This window comes from Perca fluviatilis, chromosome 20 (assembly GCF_010015445.1).
Source record: "Perca fluviatilis chromosome 20, GENO_Pfluv_1.0, whole genome shotgun sequence".
Taxonomy (NCBI): domain Eukaryota; kingdom Metazoa; phylum Chordata; class Actinopteri; order Perciformes; family Percidae; genus Perca; species Perca fluviatilis.
Genome location: NC_053131.1, coordinates 13,159,444 through 13,181,648, shown reverse-complemented (window position 1 = coordinate 13,181,648; position 22,205 = coordinate 13,159,444). Strand labels below are relative to the sequence as shown.

The 22,205-nt window shown below is 43.6% G+C and overlaps 1 protein-coding gene across 1 annotated transcript in view; it reads left to right on the top strand.

Annotated features, from left to right (window-relative positions):
• Window positions 1–16,275, top strand: part of plppr3a (phospholipid phosphatase related 3a) — a 23,197-nt gene extending 6,922 nt beyond the window's left edge. The window contains exons 3-9 of the mRNA XM_039786994.1: window positions 1–89; window positions 1,584–1,713; window positions 3,038–3,233; window positions 6,444–6,501; window positions 9,638–9,811; window positions 10,747–11,571; window positions 12,020–16,275. The exon at window positions 1–89 is cut by the window's left edge and continues 97 nt beyond it. Of these exons, the coding sequence (XP_039642928.1) occupies window positions 1–89; window positions 1,584–1,713; window positions 3,038–3,233; window positions 6,444–6,501; window positions 9,638–9,811; window positions 10,747–11,571; window positions 12,020–13,036 (2,489 nt within the window). The 3' untranslated portion in view covers window positions 13,037–16,275. The remainder of the gene's footprint in view (window positions 90–1,583; window positions 1,714–3,037; window positions 3,234–6,443; window positions 6,502–9,637; window positions 9,812–10,746; window positions 11,572–12,019) is intronic.
• The last annotated feature ends 5,930 nt before the right edge of the window (window positions 16,276–22,205 follow it).

The following is a 22,205-nucleotide window of genomic DNA, read 5'->3' as shown; positions in this document are numbered from 1 at the left end:
ACCTCTCCATGCCGTACGTGGAGACGGGGGATGAGCTCATCCCTCTGCTGATGCTGCTGAGTTTGGCCTTCGCTGGTCCTGCAGCGTCCGTAAGTCAATCGCAAGCTAGTCTAACGTCACCTGCTAGACTGGTTCAGTTCCATTCATGGACTTCCATGGAACCAAGTACCAAATTCTCTCAAAAGTAGATAAATATGCTCTTATATTTCCTCAAAGATGGATAGCTGATTTAATGGATTTTTACATGACAAAATATGTATTCACGAATGTTCCTGTTATCAGAAAAATAGGATTACATCAAACCAGTAAGTGTCCCGTTTAAATGCACACACGTAGCCATAGTGAATAAACGCCTGCAGTGAAAGCATATTTTATACACAGCAGTTCCATCTTCTATGCAATTGATGCTTTTGGTATGTAAATGTGGGTCAACACTGGAGAATGTGTGTTTTTCTCAAAAGGAGCGCCTTCTTGGTCCTACAGAGATAAACACAAACTGAGCTACAGGTAGGCTAAACTCACTGAGCTTAGCTCTAACGCTACTTATAGAGAAACCGAAGCCATCCCGAGCTTTATCTTCAGTTCCATAGAGAATTTTTTATACTTGATGAATGAAAGTTCAATATCCGCTCTCTTTTTTAGCTCGGTTTTGGTCTCCACCAACTCATGAGAAAAATATCTTGATCTTTGGCTTGCTCTGTGTTTGACTTTGTTCACTAGGTAGGCGCTAATATTCCAGTGTGGTGCTGGGCAGGTAGCTTATACATTTTGTTTATCAGATCTTTTTTTCACCTGGAAACTGAACTGATGAATGCAGAATTTGCGGTCTGTATCACCTAAAGCGGAAAAAAAGCTTGTTGACTACTAATTCCCTGTGGATTTGTCATTGAGCAACATTTGATCCACTGTTCATGTAAAAATGTTTACTGGTGAAGCTTTACAAGAACAAAACTTCCCATATCGTAGTCAGAAGGATAAATCTTGTCTCAGAGGGTTAGGGATCTAATGTGTCTTGGGGTTTGGGGTTTTGTTTGTGAGTTCTACACACACACACGCACACACATCACACAGACACGCTTGTGTACAGACAAATACATAAATCACAGAAATATGCATACAGCAGCTCCTCCAAACAGCCACAAAGCAAATTCTATTTGCAGAATCAATGGACACATTGATAAATACACACCTGACATTCCAATACACACCATCAAACACCCCCCCCCCCAATCAATACAAAGAAGACACACACATACTGCTAATCCATCAGCAGCATGGAAACGAGCAGAGCTCTCCAACACTCATCTATCACTCAGATTGGAAGTGATCACTATTCAATAGCACCTTGCCTCCATTTTCCCTCCGTAGCTCTCTCTCACCGTATGATGACAGTCACACAAAGGGATTTGACATTAAAAGCACTTTAACCCTTTTTCCTCTCTATTTTTTTTCTCCTTTGTCTCTTTCTTGCTTTGTTTCTCTCTCAGTGCTTTACGTTTTGCACTATACAACATAAATGTAGTAGAAATGTAGCACGTTTCCACAAACTTTACCTACTGCTCTCTCTCTCTCTGTGTCTGTAGATTATGATGGGGGAGGGCCTGATGTACTGTTTGCAGTCCAAACTGAAGACATGTCCCAAGTCGGAGAGTAGCATCAATGCTGGAGGCTGCAGCTTCAACTCCTTCCTACGCAGAACCGTGCGCTTCGTCGGTATGTCCAACTACCAATCCTTTTGGGGCTTTTTGGAGGGAGTTTTGGATATGTGGCCGTTGTGATAAAAGCAACGGTTGTAATGTAGCTTGCCTCAGGGGTCATCTTTTGGAGGGACTCATTAACCGTATTTATTTGTCAAACGGCATTATTTTCTCACGGATGCTTATTCTGTTTGCGATGAAGAGGCATTTTAAAATGATCTAACAAGCACCGAAGCGATTCCTTATTCGGGGTATTTAAGTTAATTGGGAACTGCGTAAGTGTGACACTATAGTAGAAGCCATGTTTCAATTTTTGTCAGTTTTTGTCTATCATCTACTGGCTTGACCTCTGTGAGTTGATTCTGAAAGCAGTAACGAGCACTCAGTTACAGTTCAGTTCACAATGCTCTAAAGGTTTAATGAGACTAGAATATATACTTTCTCTAACAATGGCTCCATTCACTTTGATGACGTGAGAGTAGACCGATAAGAAAGAGGCACCAGAGGAAGGGAAGATTGATTCAAGGTAGGTTCACGCAGGTAAATCTTCAGGAAGGAAAACCATGTAACAATTTGATACAAATGTATGATACCAATTCAAATAGATGAGAGAGACTTTGTTCAGAGTTTTTACAGAATGGAATGTAACGTATTTACAACAGTCACTTTCACCATATGCTTATGTTGCATTGTATTTCATTTCTCATATTTTATGAGTTATCACTGTCCAAATGCAGTGTATTTAAGTCAATTGGCAACTCATGCATATGGCCATCGATACAGAGGACTAATCCTTTAAAGTAAGGTCAGTGGGAGATTAAAATGTCCCCATCTCTAGTTCACATTTGGTCCTTTAGGCTAACAACAGAGTCAACATTGTAAAGAACTGCCCGCTGACAGTAAAGAACGAAATGCTGTTGTTGTTTTTTTAAGATGGAAATCAGTTTTGGCTCAGACAAATTGCTTAACTTACCGGCTGAGCCTCCAACTTGAGTCCACTTTTTAGAGTAGGGAAACAAGCAAATTACATGACTTGAAAAGAAATAGACTTGATATAATGCTCCATGAGAAATACCTCGAGGCATACGTTGAGCTTTGAAGTGAAAAGGGTAATTAATTCACCTTGCCAAATTTCACTGTCTGCAGAAAAGCTTTACACGGTAACAAACTGAAGGCTTGGGGTGTCACTTTGGGTCGTTGGAGTAAATTATTTTTATTTTATTTATTTTTTTTATCCGCAACTGCAGGTAATCATAAGTGAACAGCTCATAGCCTAGTGAAGAAAACACCAGGGGCTTTTTGTTCATCTACTATCTCTGTCTCTTACCTCTCTCCCTCAGGTGTTCATGTATTCGGTCTCCTGGCAACAGCCCTGGTGACAGATGTCATCCAGTTAGCAACTGGTTACCACGCCCCTTTCTTCCTCACCGTCTGCCAGCCCAATTACACGGCCCCGGGAGTCTCATGTGACAACAATGCCTACATCACACGGGACATCTGCATGGGCAAAGACCAGTATGCCATCATGTCAGCGAGGTAAGACACATAGATGCATGTAGAGAGCTTTAAAACAGCCTCCATGGACACACAGAAAGTCTCCATCTGCCTTTATTCAAAGTCTGCATCCACTTATACAAAAATATATAAAACATACAATATGAACACAAACAGATATACAGTGCATTTATTACAGGATATTAGTGTATGCTTCTTATTTTCCTAGCAGGCTGCTCCAATGCCATTTATTAAGAATTCAGCCATGTTAGATCCCTTTGCTACAGAACACATTGAGTTACAGTAATAAAAGGATTTACGGTAATTGCTTAGTACTAGTGCAGTGCCCACTGAAAATGTGCCTCTTTGGAACGGGCGATTGCTTGGCCTGTGGTATTGCTGCTTGTAGAATTCTTTAAAAACCAAATTGTACCCCAAAATTACTTACAGAAGGACCCCAAACCACTTAATATGCAACTCCACTGTATAGCCTACTTCTGACTTACAGTGTAGGCTACTTCTACATCAGAGGAAGACATTGTGCTATATATTTACCTGACCGAGAACGCTGCAGATTCCGAATGTAATCACAAAATATCACAATGACAATGTGGCGTAATCAGACATTAGCTTCATGGACTCATGGCAGTGCGCTACCCATCCAAGTGCCATGCTAGGTCCAAACAACGTCAAACTTGGCACCGCACTTATTCGTGCCCGTAGCAAGGCAACTGTCAAGTTTGAAATCCATCGGACTAACGGTTCGAGAGATATGTGCATAACACACACACAGACACACACACACACACGTACACACAGACAGACAGACATTCCTGCAATTTATAGATAGATACTGAATATAGCTACACAGCCCTATCGCTGGGTGGTGGTGGTGATGGTGGTCGGTTTCTGCAGCCTGTCTACAGCTCTGGGGAAAAAGCAGTTCCGAAGCCTGTTGGTGCATGCTCCTAGGGTTCTCAGTCTGCCTGAGGGGAGGGTGGTGTAGAAGAGGTTTCCAGGGTGTGAGGGGTTTTGCTGGATGCTTGCGCACCGTGAGAGGAGATGGCTTAAATGGATGTCGCGCAGATTTGGCAGGGGGGAACTGACAATTCTCTCAGCCGTCTTCACAACCCTCTGCAGGTGTTTTTTGTCCGCAGCAGTGCAGCTAGAATACCACGCAATACAGCAATATGTTAAAATGCTTTCAATTGTGCGCCGGTAAAAACTAATCAGCAGTCTCTGGGGACGCCTGTATTGTATACATGCATTTGAAGAGGATTACAGGAGATTAAAATAGAAGAGTGAAATTGTTGTTTCATTTGGATTTCAGAAATAATACAATATTTGCTTATCAATGATATGCTGCTTAGTAAAGTTAAGTGTGTATTTGCACGCAAGACTTACAATGCCCTAACAAATTCTCAGTGTTCCCAGCTGTAGCATCTCACTTGCAGGTGTTGTAGCTAAGTTTGGCTTCTGAAGAAACTCTTTAGCAGCAAAGAGTGTAACAAACAGACGGAGGTCAGACAAAGCAGCTACAGCATATGGGTATTAGACAGGCATAAGTGCATACAGACATAAAAGAGCCGATATAGGCATTATCCTAGTAGTACAAACACACATGTTTGTTAAGACTCATATTTACGTAATGCATTCCCTAGTTCCTAAAACTAACCTCAAAGGATTAGTTCAACATTTTGGATAATATGCCCACTTGCTTTCATGGTGTAGAGTTGTATATATATATATATATATATATATATATATATATATATATATATATATATTATATATAACCGTTTATGATGGTTATATTGATGCATACATCTAGCCTTTTTACAAGGGGTTATTAGCCAGACTATTTCTTGGACAAGAGCAGTTCCTTGGAGACTTCAGGAAGTTACTCACCTTGCACAGCAGAGGGATTCTTTCGATATCGATGGATCACAAGATCACTCGAAAATTCATCTTGTCAGGCTTCAAGTAGTGCGTTTGTGTCCGAACCACCCTGGTTCAGACCAATCAGAGTCCTGTGAGGAGCTACAGGCAGCTGCAATGTGGTTTAGGTGTGTGTGTGACGATACAGAGAGGCAACTGTTTGTTCAAAACAACAATGGCGGCTAATAAAAGAGGTTAGCGCCGTAGATGCTGCAATATCATCAGTTATATCGGAATTGAAAGAAGAGCAAAGTGCACTAACGACTTTCTAAATGAAAAAGATGTTTTACCTCTTCTCCCGACTGGCTTCACCACAAGTTTGATAGAAAGATGATTAATTTAATCACCTGCCAAGTATTTTTTGAAAGTGCCTGCCCTTTTCCAAACAGTTTCCAATGACGCCTTCTCGGATGGTTCTGTGTAACCAACCATCTGGCTCGTCAGGTTAGGAAGTTACTGCACCCGTACAAGAAATAGTTTGGCACATAACCAAATGTGCTGTCCAACAGAGCCAGGCTACTGTATCTGTTTCCCTGTTCCAAGGCTTTGTGCTAAGCTAAGCTAACCGGCTGCTCGCTGTAGCCTTATATTGTTTGGACAGATATGAGAGTGGCATCAATCTTCTCATCTAACTCTTGGCAAAGCAAATATTATATTATTTCCCAAAATGTTGAACTATTGCTCTAACAATTAAAACTAAATGCCTAATCCCAACAATTAGCATAAATGTGACCTAGATGTAATTTTAGCCTGAATCTGAAAACCCAAGCCTTGACCCTCAAACAGACTTTTGAAAAAATAAGGAACAACACACACACACACACACACACACACACACACACACACACACACACACACACACACACACACACACACACACACACACACACACACACACACACACACACACAGGTTTAGCCCTGAGTGGGAGGAGGTATACACAATGATAAACACACTCACACAAACAGTGCCTTAGTAAGGCAAATTAAATGAGATTCATGATTCAGTTTTCTAAACTCTTAATTAGCAGCTTTGACCTCAACTCATTCACTCTCCCCTAATGTTCCCACTAATGCCCCATGGTATTCTGTTTGTGTTTATTAATGCTCACATCCAAGGACGCACGCTCAGTTTGACAAACACACAGTCACACAGGTTTTTAATGTCAAATACGACCACGACATCACAAACAGCTTTATTCAGATTTATTCAAGAGGCAATAAACACACTCAGCTTTTTTGTGAAAACATAAATCTCTCTTTGTCTCTCTGACTTGCCTCTTTCACACCTAACTCTTCCCCTTTCTCCCCCCAGGAAAACATTTCCATCCCAGCATGCAACGCTCTCTGGCTTCGCTGCTGTCTATATCTCCGTAAGCACTTCTGTGTCTTACTTGCCTTCTATGTTTGTGTATATTGAGTATGATGTATTTCTTTCATATACTGTATGCTTGCATGTGGTTGTGTATGTGTTTAGGGTTTAATGGGTGCATCTCTCTTATGGACAGTCCATTCACTGTCACTGTTTCATTTACATATTCCTAAAAATCGAATTGTGATACGCTGATATTACAGCAGTGTTTTTGCACTACATTTCTTTAACTTTCATGCATTTTCATGAGTTTGCGCACTTGATAACTATCCAGATGTTCCTCTATTTAACGAACGTTGCTGCTGGCAACATAAGATTAGTTCCTGCATATCAGAGGATTTTTTTTTTTAGCTGGAATGAAATCACTGTCACTTCATACATAAATCACAATTGCGTCACGCTGTTTACTCACTCAGAGATTTCCAGATTTCAGACAACAGTACCCTCAAGCCAAAAGAGCCATCCAAATTGACATAAAAAAATCTTTGTAAAGTCTTTTTAGGTCAGATTTCTGTTGGCTATTACATCCTAATTCATATTGGTAGGATATTTTTGTCATTCTGTAGTTTGGTGCTGACAGCAGCAGCATGTGAACTGTACGGCAGAGTAGCACTGTCACTTTCTCATGAGGTAACACCCTCCTACACACACACACACACACACACACACACACACACACACACACACACAAAAACACACAAACGCCCTCCACCAATAGCTATTTCAGCTACTGGCCATACCACTGCTGCCTCACTGAGCCCAAAGTGTGCTCATTAAAACTCACCAGACTGGTTTCTGATGAGAGAGAAAAGGCAGGAGAGGAGGAGGAAAGCAGCTGTTTTGGTTGCTAGAGTTACAACAAACAAAATCGCAATATGAACTAGTGCAATATCCAAATCGCAGGGGGCCGCAATATTTGTTAAAGGCAAAATATGTGTCAAACCATTCTGAATAAAGTATTGTGGTGCTGCAGAGACATCCCAGCCTACAAATCCTATCCTAAAGTCTAAAGAAAAAATCTTTGTTTGGTACAGATCCTCACAATAAATCACACTTCAATCATTTTTTTTTATTATTTATATTTTTCAATGAAAATGAGAATAATGATACAAAAGTGATCATTCCCTCCAATATCGTGAATCATATTGCAATTGCAATATCAGTCAAAATAATCGCAATTAGATATTGTCCTCATATCGTGCAGCCCTACTGCCCACCACATTAAAACATGTATTTCTTGTATTCAGTCTCAAAAAACCTTTACAATGAAGTGAAATAATTCCACTTGCTTCCATACCTTCTCTTCACACACACACACACACACACACACACACACACACACACACACACACACACACACACACACACATATACACATATACACTCACCTAAAGGATTATTAGGAACACCTGTTAAATTTCACATGAATTAAATTATCTAATCAACCAATCACATGGCAACCACTTCCAATGCATTTAGGGGTGTGGTCCAGGTCTAGACAATCTCTTGATCTCCAAACTGAACATCAGAATGGGAAAGAAAGGTGATCTAAGCAACTTTGAGCTTTGCATGGTTGTTGGTGCCAGACGGGCTGGTCTGAGTATTTCCCAATCTGCTCAGTTACTGGGATTTTCACACACAACCATTTCTAGGGTTTACAAAGAATGGTCCGAAAAAGGAAAAACATCCAGTATGCCGCAGTCCTCTGGGCGAAAATGCCTTTTTGATGCTAGAGGTCAGAGGAGAATGGGCCGACTGATTCAAGCTGATAGAAGATCAACTTTGACTCAAATAACCACTCGTTACAACCAAGGTATGCAGCAAAGCATTTGTGAAGCCACAACAGACACAACCTTGAGGCAGATGGGCTACATCAGCAGAAGACCCCACCGGGTACCACTCATCTCCACTAAAAATAGGAAAATGAGGCTACAATTTGCACAAGCACACCAAAATTGGACAGTTGAAGACTGTAAAAATGTTGCCTGGTCTGATGAGTCTCGATTTCTGTTGAGACATTCAGATGGTAGAGTCAGAATTTGGCGTAAACAGAATGAGAACATGGATCCGTCATGCCTTGTTACCACTGTGCAGGCTGGTGGTGGTGGGGGTGTAATGGTGTGGGGGATCCCTTTCGCCTTCAGAACTGCCTTAATTCTTTGTGTCATTGATTCAGCAAGGTGCTGGAAGCATTCTTTAGAAATGTTGGCCCATATTTATAGGATAGGGTCAAACACAGTATTAGTATGGTGTTCCTAATAATCCTTTAGGTGAGTGTATATATGTGTGTGTGTGTGTGTGTGTGTGTGTGTGTGTGTATGTATATATATATATATATATATACTGTATGTATTTTAGACATTTCCTGAAATTCGACAGAAATAGCAGATCACTTGACAAAGTAGACAAAACTATTTTATGGCATTGGAAATAACTGAAATGTCACCCTTCTGACAGATTCTTGCTTCAAGAAAAGTTTCATTTTTATGCTCACTACTACATGGACAAGCTTGTTAAAATGGATCATTTTTGCAAAGTCTGCTTGTCTGTCACTCAGCTGTCCTCCACTTTATGTAATATAAATGTAGTGTGTGCATGCGGAGAATTTCGATGTAAATATATGAATGTATTCTGTCTCCCTTCCCGTGTCCCTCCTGCTTACTTCCCCACTCTGTTTTTCTGTCAAAGAATATTCATCTTAATGACTCCGTTAACTTCATACGCAGTCTACATTTTTTTGTCTTAAAACAGCTCATTAAGATGGTATCAACAATTACAGTTACAACATTTTCATGGAACAAAAAGAATATAAGACAGTTTATTTTACTTTTTCAATACAATGTCACCTAAAGAGAATTCTTCAAATATTTGGAGTTGCATTGGAAACAAGGGAAATGACAGACAGATATGAGAGTGGTATCAATCTTCCTATGTAACGTTCGGCAAGTGTCTTTCCCAAAATGTCAAATTATTCTTTTAACAACAAAGTTTAAGACGAGTTTCTATAATTCATCTAAACTATAGGCTAAATCTTTCCAAACGTGTCTTGTAATGCATTTTAATGACATCTCCACCTCAGTCTCTGTTTGTCTGGCTACCTGTCTTTTATATATTTATGTGTGCTTCTCTCTCCGCAGATGTATTTGAATGCCAGCATCAGCAGCACGACCAAGCTGCTGAAGCCTTTGCTGGTGTTTGCTTACTGCATGGCGGCGGGCCTCGCCGGGCTGACGCAGATAACTCAGCACCGCAGTCACCCAATAGACGTCTACGTGGGATACCTCATAGGAGCCGGCATCGGAGTCTACTTGGTTAGTTAAGCAAAGTGCACAGAAGCAAAATATTCATCAGGCTGCAAAATCTATTCAAGGGCCTAATTTATATAGCTGGTTTCATGATAAGTACACCTTTTATGCTAATATGACTCGCTGAAAGACATTTGAACAAGTGGAATTGTCTCAAAATGGATTTTCTATTTCAGGATTTATTTTGTGAAATGAGCGCCAGCATGTGTTTGTAGGCATTTAGGGATTTGTTTTTTTCCCCGGGGAATAGTTAACCGTCTGCAATGCAGCGTGGTGGAAATCACCGAATACTCACAAATAGATTTTTTTCTTTCTTTAATTAAGTGGTTTAGTTGTTTTGCTGTGACTGAATTATCCCATTGTATTATTCTAACGCTATCCCAGCATGTGCTAACAAATGCTTCTTTTTTTAATCACCTCTCCTCTCCGTGTGGCTTCCATACGTACTTCTCTCTCCTAGCAGTTTTTTTGGCTGGGTCTATATATAGCCTTTTCTATTACGGAGGGAAGGGAGAGAGAATGAATAATCCGATAAGAATTCTCTGGGACAATTTCACACTTGATTTTAAGAAAACTTGTCGTTGCCATTTTCCACGCTTCCCTCCTCCTTTCGCTCTCTTTCTCTCTCGTCTTTCACATTTTAATAAGGGGCACTTCCTCCTGTCATTAAAGGAGGAATTCTGAAAGAGAAAGGGGGTGGAGAGTGAATCTTATACTGACCTCAGACTACACAGGAAGGAGGAAAAATGCCTATTCACTTATATATGCATAGGCTCCCCACTAATAGGAATATACTCTTTTTTTTTCTCCTAAAACATTGAAGAGAATACATTTTCACGCTTCAGTCTTTGTTTAACATGCTGGGTACTTATTATCTCCCCATTTGTTTCTCCTCCCCCCCCCCCCACCCCCCCCCTTCCTCTCTGTATCCCCTTTGTCAGGCTGTGTACGCAGTGGGAAACTTCAAAGCATCAGACGAAGATGCTCCCTCCTTACAGAGGCTGACCCCAGCTCAGCAGAAGGACGGCTTGAGGGTGCTGAGCCAGCGGAGTCATGACTCCCTGTACAGGAAGACTCCCAGGGTGTCTGAGAGCAGAGAAGAGCTGGGGGCAGGGCTGGGATCCGGGGCTCGCAGTAAGGTGAGGAGGGAGAAGGCGTCCCTGGCCTCCCTCAAACGAGCCAGTGCTGATGTGGAGCTCCTGGCAACCCGGGGTCCAATGGGCAAGGAGACCATGGTCACCTTCAGCAACACCTTGCCCAGAGTCGCAAACGGCAACAGCCCCATCTCCCCCTCAGACGAGCTGCCCACCACGCAGCGTCACATGACTTTCCACGTGCCCTTCGACCCCCAGAGGTCTCGGCAGCTGGTGTCGGAGTGGAGGCAGCGCTCGCTGGAGGTCCGCAGCCAGAGCTCACGGGATGAGGAGGAGGGAACGGACGGGAGGGATGGAGGAGATGAAGGAGCAGCAGCCGGAGAAGGAGAGCAGGAGATGCCTTCCTCTCTTTATCCCACAGTGCAAGCCAACAAGGGCACCGCCACACCGACCGGAGCCAGGATGGTGGTGGCACCCCCACTCGTTCACATCCCCGAGGAGGCCTCTCGGCCGCCGCCTGTCTCCCCCAAGAGTGCCAAGACCCGCGCCAAGTGGCTGTCGCTCACTGAGGGAGGGGTGAAGGAGCCGGGACCAGGGCCGATCGCCGTGTCGACACCCCGTGTGCCCAACACGCAGCCCAACCAGCCGCCCAGCCAGCAAAGAGTCACTCAGGTGAGGAAGAAATTAGAAAATGAATGCCTGCCAATCATAATAATTACATCGTTTTGAGCAGTAATCATTTATTCTTTGATTTCTAGTGGCATGTGGCCAGTTCTTAAAAAATATAGTTTGGACAGGAGAAGAGATTTAATAGCTGCCAGACGCTGTGTGCGACACACCTGATGATTTATTTTGATGGTAAACTCCAAACAGAACAACACGAGTGGAAGCAATTTCACTGATTACTTTCCGATGTAAAATACTCTCACAAGGGTTCAGACGCTTATTATAGTTGGAGTTAAAGGGTAACTTCGTTTGTTTTTCAACCTGGACCCTATTTTCCTATGTCTTTGTGTCTAAGTGACTGATGGGAACGACATCAGTTCCAACAAGCTACAATGTAACGTTCTCTGCATTTTTCCTATGTTCATTCTGACTAGATGTTCATTCTGTCCTCCAGGTGATAGCCATGTCTAAGCAGCAGGGTCACGGAGTCTCTTCGTCCACCAAGGCGTCAGAAGGTGGATCCTCCTCCGGTGGTGGATCCAACAGCTCCGAGTCGCCCTATTACCGGATCCCATCCGATCGTGACAGCTGCACTGGGAGCAACCCAGGGAGCATCGGCGGAAGCGGGAGCATCGTCACAATCGACGCTCACGCCCCTCACCACCCAGTGGTGCGTGTGTCGGCCACTAACGGCAAGCCGTGGGAGTGGAGAAACACCATCAGCGGGAACATGATGGCCACCGACACGGCAGGGGAACAACACCGCGTGGCGCTGCAGCGACAGGACAATGTCAATCACTACCGGGACTACCGGACGCTCCCGGTGAAAACGGACTCGCTGTGCTCCTCCTCGGCCAGCGGCAGCGTCGAAGGAGGACCGGATCTGCCTCCCCCACCCCTCCCCACCTGCTCCTCCCCTCTGCCTCCCCCTCCTCAGCTGTCATCCCCTCTACCGCCACCGCCTCCTCACTCGTCTCCTTCCCCCTTGCCTCCCCCTCCTCACCCGAGCTCCTCCCCAATGCTTCCTCCTTTCCCTCACCCTGCCTCCTCTCACATGCCTCCCCCTCCTCACCTGTCCTCTCAGATGCCCCCACCGCCCCTCCCGTCGTCCTCCCAAATGCCCCCGCCTCCTCACCCATCCTCCTGTCAAATGCCCCCGCCTCCTCACCCATCCTCCTGTCAAATGCCCCCGCCTCCTCACCCATCCTCCTGTCAAATGCCCCCGCCTCCACATCCGTCCTCTTCCCCTTTGCCGCCACCGCCTCACCCCTCATCCTCCATGCCTCCACCTCCCCACCCGTCCTGCTCCAGCATGCTTCCCCCTCCTCCCCATCCCGACTTGCTGATGGATGGCCACAGCCAGGCCCTGTCCCGCTCCTCCACCCTGCCTCGTCGGCCCTCTGTCTCCGCCCGCAGCCACGCCGAGCAGGAGCACTACTACAAGGCCATGCAGAATGAGCGCATGTTATAGTAAAGGCACCATTGTCATACCAATGATTGTACTTCGGAAGACTCGGCTGAAAGAGACGGTGAAACAAAGTAGGTTGTGGCAGGTGAATAGAGATTTATGACTTTTGAAAAATGACAAAAAGGTTTAGAGACTCTGAGACCAGAGCAGCAGCTTGGGTCAAAATGCTGGACATGAAGAGGCAGCGGGGGATGGGGGACCATTGGGAGGTCTGGCAGCTCACACACACTCAGCAGGGGATCTGATTTTCTCCTGCTAACACGTACTGCCCACAGCGCTGGCTCAACAGCTCTGACTGGGAAAAGAACAGACGAGAAAGGGGAGACAAAAAAAGAGCCGGGTGAAGAATAGCAAAAAAACAACTAGTTTCAGCATGCACATCCTCCGTGTTTCTATAAGACACATTCAGAGAAGGAGTGGAAGAGGCTGCAGCTGAAAGAGAGATATCACAATGAACGGTCTGGGATTTGCTAAATCAAGTTTCCCTTGAGAGGGGGGATAAGACTGAGAAAACAAAACAACTACAGGCAATACTAGCTCTCCTTCAACTAGTGCAGCCTTTTGAGGCTGCCAGCCATTACACACAGAGAATTTTCTGTTGTAACCAGTCGAAAAACGTGTGCTTTAAAGCACCCAGAAGCTACGAATAAAGAAAATAATGCAGTAATGTTAAAGCTTTATTGCGTAACTTTTTTTTATATTAATGAATGTCTGTTACATTCAAGCCATTGCCAAATGAGTTGATACAAAGCCAATTAAGACAGCTTCACACAACTCTCTGTATTTCTCAGCATGGCTGTGTTTAGAAATTGGTTTCGTCCGGTGAGAAATGACCTCTTCTGAAGAGTCCATCATGTTTTTTTAATCCTCCGTGTCCTCCTTGGATACTAGCAACTGCGTGGAGGAGGGGTGGGGGCACGTGCACAATTACGGAAGGCTTGTGTCATGTGGATACAACAGTGGTGTTGTCATCACTTAGAATTCCTCATGGGATTCCTCATGGGGGCGACAGAAACTACGCACTATAGCTTTCAGTTCAACCACAGGTTCAAGAGTATTAGCCACAAACCACAAAAAATGTCTTTTTACCCCTCTGAGTACACAAACCAAATGGGGAAATTTCTGTTTGACGCCAAGCAAATCTGTCAGTATCCACCAGAGAGAGCCAGCTTAGGAAGCGTTGCTTCTGGTTGGGGTGTAAGAAGAAGGAGGAGGAGAAGTGGGCATAAGGAGGATCACGCACAGTTGGGCACCCCGATACAGACGTCACTGAATGGATTACTGTTGTAAACATGAGAGGCGGTGGAATGGAAAGAGAATTGTTCCTAAAGTGAAGAGGATGGCTGGGAACAGTGAGCCAGGCAGCCAGCCTGTCTTTGCTGTGTGCAAAACCTGCCACGGAGCCTGAAGCAGCACTAAGGAGATTAACGTTTGTTTATCAAACCATGCTAGCAAAGTCTTCCCTCCGTAGCCCTTCGCATTTGGCCCTCTGGCACACAGTGGTCACGGGACTGTTAATGGGAAGCTGCCCAGCCAGCAGTGCGGCACGCCATCACCACCGACATGCACTTCGACTCGAGCGGGTGCCGGTTGGATGCGAAGAAGTGGCTTGTGTTGCTAGCGGTCTCTGATTGTAGCTGTTAGCATTTCAAAGATTTTGGTACCACTTTCTAACTATGCATATTTTATAAGGGGTTTATGAGTTGTTGCTTTATTAATGAGCCTTTATTTATGCTTTATAGATCGGTACTAAAACGTTCTTAAGAACTTTTGGGTTGTCAGGTTGTAAAATATCTTTCATTGTTGTACATTTAATTCAATTCAATTTTATTTATAGTGTCAAATCATAACAGAAGTTATCTTAGGACACTTTACAAATAAAGTAGGTCTAGACCACACTCTATAATTTACAAAGACCAAACAATTCCCCCCCAAGAGCAACCATTTGGTGCAACAGTGGCGAGGAAAAACGTCCTTTAAACAGGCAGAAACCTCAGGCAGAACCAGGTCTTTTGGTGGGCGTCTTTTTATCTAGCTATTTCCTTTTTTTAGAAGGTGCTCTGCAGGAAGACTAAATAATGTTTACAATATTTACAACTCCAGTCTTACAATGCTTTAGTCTTCCATCCATCCATTATCTATACCCGTTAATCCGAGTCACGAGAGATCGCCAAGTCTGTCTCAGGGCTACCCATTTTTAAGTATGCCTTATTAGAAAGTGATACCACTAAACAGCCAACCAACACCATGACGGGGCAGTAAATCCATAAAAATATGTTGACAAAACAATCTTGACTAAAGGTCCACTTGCTTGCTCTGGAGCTTTTACACAGTCCTCGTCTGGAGATGATGTCTGCTGGATGTTCAGACAAACTATGGGCAAACAACATCTGCTGATGAGGTCTATGCAATGCAGTCAAAAGGTCCAGAACAAGCAAGATTGTTTTGTCAACTGCTGTTTCATACAGTAGGTCAAGAAAGAGCTTACAACTCAAAGGTTTGCATCTAGGTTTTGACATTTTTAGACAAAGCGATTAACCGTAGAATGAATCTAATTCTTTATCGTTAATTAAAATATTGCAGCCCTTTAGAAATACGCTTCCAACATCTACAAGTTGAGAGGAAATGTGTGTTCTTCCTGCTCACCTCTGCCTCTTGTGTGTATTTATACTATGTTGTATAAAGTCGTTATCTGGTACCTATCATTTCATACATCCAAGTTTTTTTCTAACTATCCGAAGATATTCCGTCAAATGACAAGTGCTTTATTTAAGATTGTACCTTGATCGTATTTAAACGAGAAATACAGACTCACAAACGCACAGATGACATAGTTGGCACCACAACAACTGAAGGGTTCATGAACTGATTTTGTTTAGTTGTGCTAGAAAGGGCCGAGGTAAATGGAACAAGTTGTATTTTGTAGTGGAGCTCCTCCGATGAGGAGCTGGTAGATAATGTTGCTCGTCGGTTTGTGCTGCATGTGTGTATGATCGTGTTTTTTTAACTTCTGTGCTTCAAGTCTGTGCCGTTACCTTTGACAGACAGACATGCTGCATCTTTCAGTGCTGGTGATTATCGTACTACTTTCCCCCATTTTGACTGTAAAAAAATACTTGATATTACCTAATATTATTAATACTATTATTATTCCGCAGTCCTCTTTTATGGGCTAATGTTTTCTATCTGTGGTGATGTGTAACATTAATAACCCGATTGAATAAAAAACGAAGACTTCTTAACTGAGGTTTTATCTTGTGTTACTTGACAGCACAGTGGCTGGTGCATATTGTACGGCTCAAAATAGAGGGAGGGTCGATGCCGGAGCAGCTTTTACCGCCACTCTAATGAAATAGATCTTTTACACTCACACAATGACATACACACTTACACAAATACACACAGACAGACGGATACAGCACACACCCAGTTTGGCTAGTGTCAGGTTTCCATAATGAATCCTGCTAGAATGTTGGTCAATCCCAGATGACCTGCAGGGGTGTTTGTGTGTGTGTTTGTGTGTGTGTGTGTGTTTGTTTGTTTGTGTGTGTGTGTGTGTGTGTGTGTGTGTGTGTGTGTGTGTGTGTGTGTGTGTGTGTGTGTGTGTGTGTGTGTGTGTGTGTGTGTGTGTGTGTGTGTGTGTGCGCGCGCGCACGTAGTATGTGGTCCAGATGTAATGGAATGTGTCCATTCAGATATGTGTCAATTTTGTGCATTTTTCTATCTGTATGCATGTTTGAGTGTTTGTTTCGCCGTGCATGCATATGTGTGTGAGTTTGTGTCCAGTGCTTATGAGCATTGAGCTGTGTGATGAGGCCGTACAGGCAGCGGGGGGTGCAGATGGTGTACTGAGGCCCGAGGACAGTCAGCCTGTCCATGACTCACACTCAGCCAGCAACTCTCAATTCTGTCTTGCTCTCTTACTCTCTCTCTCTTACTCTCTCTCCCCTTGGTGGCCCAGAAAGCACAACATAACAAGTGTGTATTTGTGTGTGACAGCAGGAGGAAACCGAAAATGCGGACTGAGCTGTCTTTATGCATGTCTATTTTTGCGACCGTGTGTGTGTGTCACAGTGACAGTGAGAGTGGCTGTCCAGGGGAAGCTGCTGACAGTCTTTTCAGGACTGATTTACCACTGCAGAACGGCATAAAAGCCTTTTGTCCGCAGCTCCACTTTTATCTTACTCACCTTGTCACTATCATTCTACCTACTACCATCTCACTCGGCTCCTCATGAACCTTTACACATGAAGGAAGGGGGATTTGGATCTTTGGAGCTTCAATCCTGATTTTCCTCCAGCTCTGTTTCTTTTTTTGAATGAGGGATGAGGATTCTAAAGGGTTGCAGGGAGCATTTTACTTTCAGTCTGATCAATATACGGCGTAATGTTCTTAACAATCCAATATTGATCCTTTTTTTTTTGCATGAAAAGATGTTCACAGAATCTACAGGGATTGACTATATTGACAATGGGCCCAAGCCCTTAAAGAATTAAACCACGTTAAAAATCCTGAAGACCTTGGAGCGAGCTCTTTCAGATCCCAAATGGTAACCAGCCTTAATATGTCAGTCAGCCATCTACCGCCACAGCTGGGGGCTGACACTGACATTTCTACGAGGCTTGCTTCACTGAGTCACTAAGACTTAGCTGTGTTTCCTTGTTTCTACCTGGGGGTCCAAGACATTCCATCTGTTTTTTATGCGATCAAACAAAAGAATAAAATTGTGATGTACTACCGGTCAAAATAGCTGGTAATGAAACCCAACATCCACGACCAATATTTGCTGGTGGGAGAAATTATTTCCCTCCATGGATACAGTTTTGGAGTTGAGGATATATGCTAGCTCGCTCACTCTTTAACCCGCAGGCTATAGAGGGTGATAAAAGTCCTACCAGGTTACATGTTACGCTGTAGCAGCCCAGCTGGGAGCCCTTTTGTAGGGTCTTCCTCACCTCAAGAGGCCACGGCTGCTTTTACAGGAGCTTGATTTTCAACCACACTGATTCTTTAGATATCCCTGGCATGGACCAGTTTCATTTTCTCACCTGAACTCAGGGTCTGTATAGCATAGATACAGCCATGCTAGCAGCTCTGTGAGGCTCTACTTAGGCACAGCGTTGAGCTAAATGCGAACATCAGCGCCATAACATGCTCACAATGACAATGCTAACATGCTAACTTTAAGCAGGCATAATAGTTACCATGTTCGCCGTCTTTGTTCAGCATCTCAGCATGCTAACATTTGATAATTAGCACTAAACACAGTGCAGCTGAGGCTGATGGGAATGTCATTAGTTTTGCAGGTATTTGGTCATAAACCGAAGTGTTGGACATATTTAAATTTTGACCAGATAATGGCGCTAAATGAAAAGTTAAGGGATCACTAAAGTGATTACAATTTATCCTCAGGGGGGCATGAATAGCTGTACCAAATGTCATGGCAATCAATCTAATAATTGCTGATATTTCTACTCAAAACCACAAATGTCAACCCACTGGTGGCGCTAGGGGAAAAGTCAGAGGATAATCAATGCAAGTATCATTCCATCCTCTAGAGACCATGAATGTCTGTACAAAATATCATGCCAATCCATGCAGTAGTTGATAGAGATATTTTTGTCTGTGGTGGACTGACCAACAGACTGACATTGCCATCGAGCCACAGTGCCAGCATGGCTGAAAATACATGAAGCTCATCCAAGGTAGAGTTTAAAAAAAAAACTGGCTTATGGCTGAGGGTCTGTAAATAAGACTGCTTCTAAAAAATCCTCGAAAGTTGACTTTGCAAAGATGCAAGGCTTTCATGTGACAGCTTAAAAGTATACTCCGCAAAGCATGTATGCAAGTCTTTCGGTCCCCACTCTCTCTCCCCCGCTTCTCCTATTATAGGTGATGTGTCTTCTTGGCTGTCTCCTCATGCTTTCCTCTGAGAATTGAGGTGATAGAGATGGAGATGGAAGCCCACCCACCCCTGCACCCCCCCTTACCCCACATGCATGTGCACACGCAGAAACACATAAACACACTTACGGATTCCCATGAACATACGCAGCAACATGCTCACTGAAACCAAGATCTAGAGATTTAAGACAAACATCCTTCTACAGACTGAAAAAAAATGTACATACACACTCGTGACCAATGTACTTTTGCTTTTTGGCTACATGTAGAGGCAGATGAGGGGGGGCAGTGCAGTGTATTTGAGCATGAGTGGGCTGATGTGGTTGTGGCCTTACATGCATGAGTAAGACTGTATAGTACATGGCTTAAACACCCTACGGGCCTAGCAATGGGTAGTAACACACTGACACAGTTATCAGACCACACTAATTTGGTCTGGGACTGTGTGTGTGTGTGTGTGTACAGTGTTTAGAAGAGCCTTGGTATGCATGTCTTAATGTATGTGTGATTCTTTCATGCATTTGTGTAGAATACACGATACTCACTGCTTCACTGCCCTCTCACCTCTTAACCTTCTCAAATGTGGATGTAAGAAATTAAGTGTGCTTGCATGCGTGTGTGCGTGTGTGTTGCTGCATGCATCTGCAATGACTGCATATGTCACATGAACAACCCCGTCTGACCTTTGCTCCCGTACGTCTTCTCAAATTCATAAATATCTCTCCTGCCAGGAAAACAGCGTCAGATATGTCACAGTTTTCTAAGGAAGCTCTTGGCAGATGATCACACACTCCCGCAACCGTTTGACCCAGTTTCGGTCCTCACATCGCCACAGTTAAGATGCTAAGGGATATAATGCATTATACACAAAAAAAAAAAACATGTATCTAACTCTGCAATGTTGCACATAACTAAACAGCCGCCATGTCACAATTAAAAAGTGCACTTTATCAAATCTGCAAGTGCACATATGCTGTAGCTTGCATAAGTGTTCATCAAAGCAAAAAAATCCAATATTAAATGTAACGAAAGACGATAGTTTAAATCAGTCGGTCATGAGTAAATTAGAACGCTGCGGCACTTCACTCATCTGTCATGCCTGTGATGCATCCTATTTCATATCAGCTGCAAGCAGGGGAGCAGAGACAAAGACTGCGTCTAAATGTATCTGACTGGGTTGAAGTGTGTCTGACTGTTTCTGAGTGTTTTCTAACCATGTAGTCATGCTAGATCTTGTCATTGTGTCATACGTGATGAGTGATGATCAGAGGTTGAAGGAACGTGCATTGATTGCTAAAAAATGAAACCACTGCAGAACATAGGCAAGGAAGGAAGGAAAGAAGAAAGAGGCAAAGGAGGAAGGAAAGAAGGAACAAACAGGAATGAAGGCAAAACGAGGAATTAAGAAAGGGAAGTAGAGAGGGAGACGTGGGACAGAGAGAAAAAAGAAATGACGGTAGATGGATAGAATACACAAGAAAAATGAAGGAAATAATAAATAATTGAGTAAAGTGTGATGCTATGAGGGATAAAGGAATAAAGAGTGGAGACTTGAAGAAGGAAAATGAAAGGGTCATGGGTTAACAGGAAGCCATTGAGGCATAGAGAAGACAATTGAGAAAAGGGGAAAGAATGATCAAACAAATGAATAGCACAAGGAGGGAGTAAATGAAGGAAGGGGAGAAATTAAGGAAGGAGGGAAGGAAAAGAGAGATACAGGGAGTCAAAAAGGAGGCGAAGAAGGGAAGCAGCAGGATCGAATGAAGGAATGAACAAACCAGGCACAAGGACCGAAGAAATGAATGGAGGAGTGTCAAGGAAGGAAAGCAAAGAAGGAAAGAAAAGAGAGAAACAAGGAGGCAAAATAATGGATGGGATGAGGGGATGAATGGATGGGATGGAAGGAACAAAAGTGAATGAATTAGACAGGGAGGGATGCACATAAGGAATGAAGGTGAAAGCCAAAAGAAGAGGATGAATGACGGGATAAATAAAAAGAGAATTGGGGAGGTGAAACAGAAGGGGGAAAAATAGAGAGAAGAGGGAATGGTTAAAGGACAGGAGGAAATAAGGCAGTAAGAAAAGAAAAACAAGAGAAAAGACTAAATGAATGGAGAGGAAAAGGTCAAGTTTCAAGTGACTGTATGGCTGTGAGACAGAAGTAAAGGAGCTGTCACTCCGCTGTGACTCCCAGTCGAGCCTATGAATGGATCACTGGCTTCACCACGCTACTCGCTGACCGGCATAACAGCCACCGATTAACACATTGTCACATCTGATGCCAATTTGATCCAGAAGCACCAGAGGAGGGGCATAGTGATGGCATGTGTGATAGACAGACAGACAGAAAGACAGACAGATATTGGGAAAGAAGGAAGAAAAAGAAAATAGGAATACAGCTCCGCAGTGAGCCAAACGTGTGTGTGTGTGTGTGTGGGTGTGTGGGTGGGTAGGTGGGCGAATGCAGTGACGGGACCAGTGACAGTAGCGCCTCATAATGAGGCCGACACATCGGTTCACACTCACACATTCCAATTGCATGACCCTCATTACTCCCCTGTCGATTTACAGTAGCAGACTGATGCACATTTGTGTGCATATTCACAAGGACAGAACAGAATTTTTATTTTTTAGGGATTCAGACGGAGACCAAATGCGCAGCTTTCATTATTCATGTCTGTAGTGGCGGTATTCTGTCACCATGGAGAAAAGCACAAAGAGAAGTAAAAAAAAAAAAAAAAAAAGAGGAGACGGGAAGAAGGAGAGAAGAGAGGAAGGATGACAAAGTAAAGCAAATTAGACAGAGACGAGGTAAAAGGGGTTAGAGAGAGACATTATCTTTTGATGTACTCCAGTGAAACTGCTCATTACTACCCTAAGTACAAAAAATCCTCCAACTCCCACACACACACACACACACACACACACACCCACAAGCACGACGGCATATAATTGAAGAGAATACAATCGACAGTAGCCCACAGAGGCACAATTGACATTTGAAAGCATACAGTGATGGAGACAGAGACTGAGGCAGGTTGACAGAGAAAGTAAAAGAGAAGTGAAACGTTTTGGCATTTTTTTGGGCCCAGTGCACCGAGGATATTCTGGGATGGAGGGAACTCTTTATACTCCTTCTCCCCCCAGGCCTCAATCTGCTTTTCAGATCCCTCCCTCAATACTTTGGTCTCTCCCTCACTCTCTCTTATCCATTCACTTTCTCGACACCCCTCCCCTGCTGTGGATTTACAACCGCCTCCTCCAAATT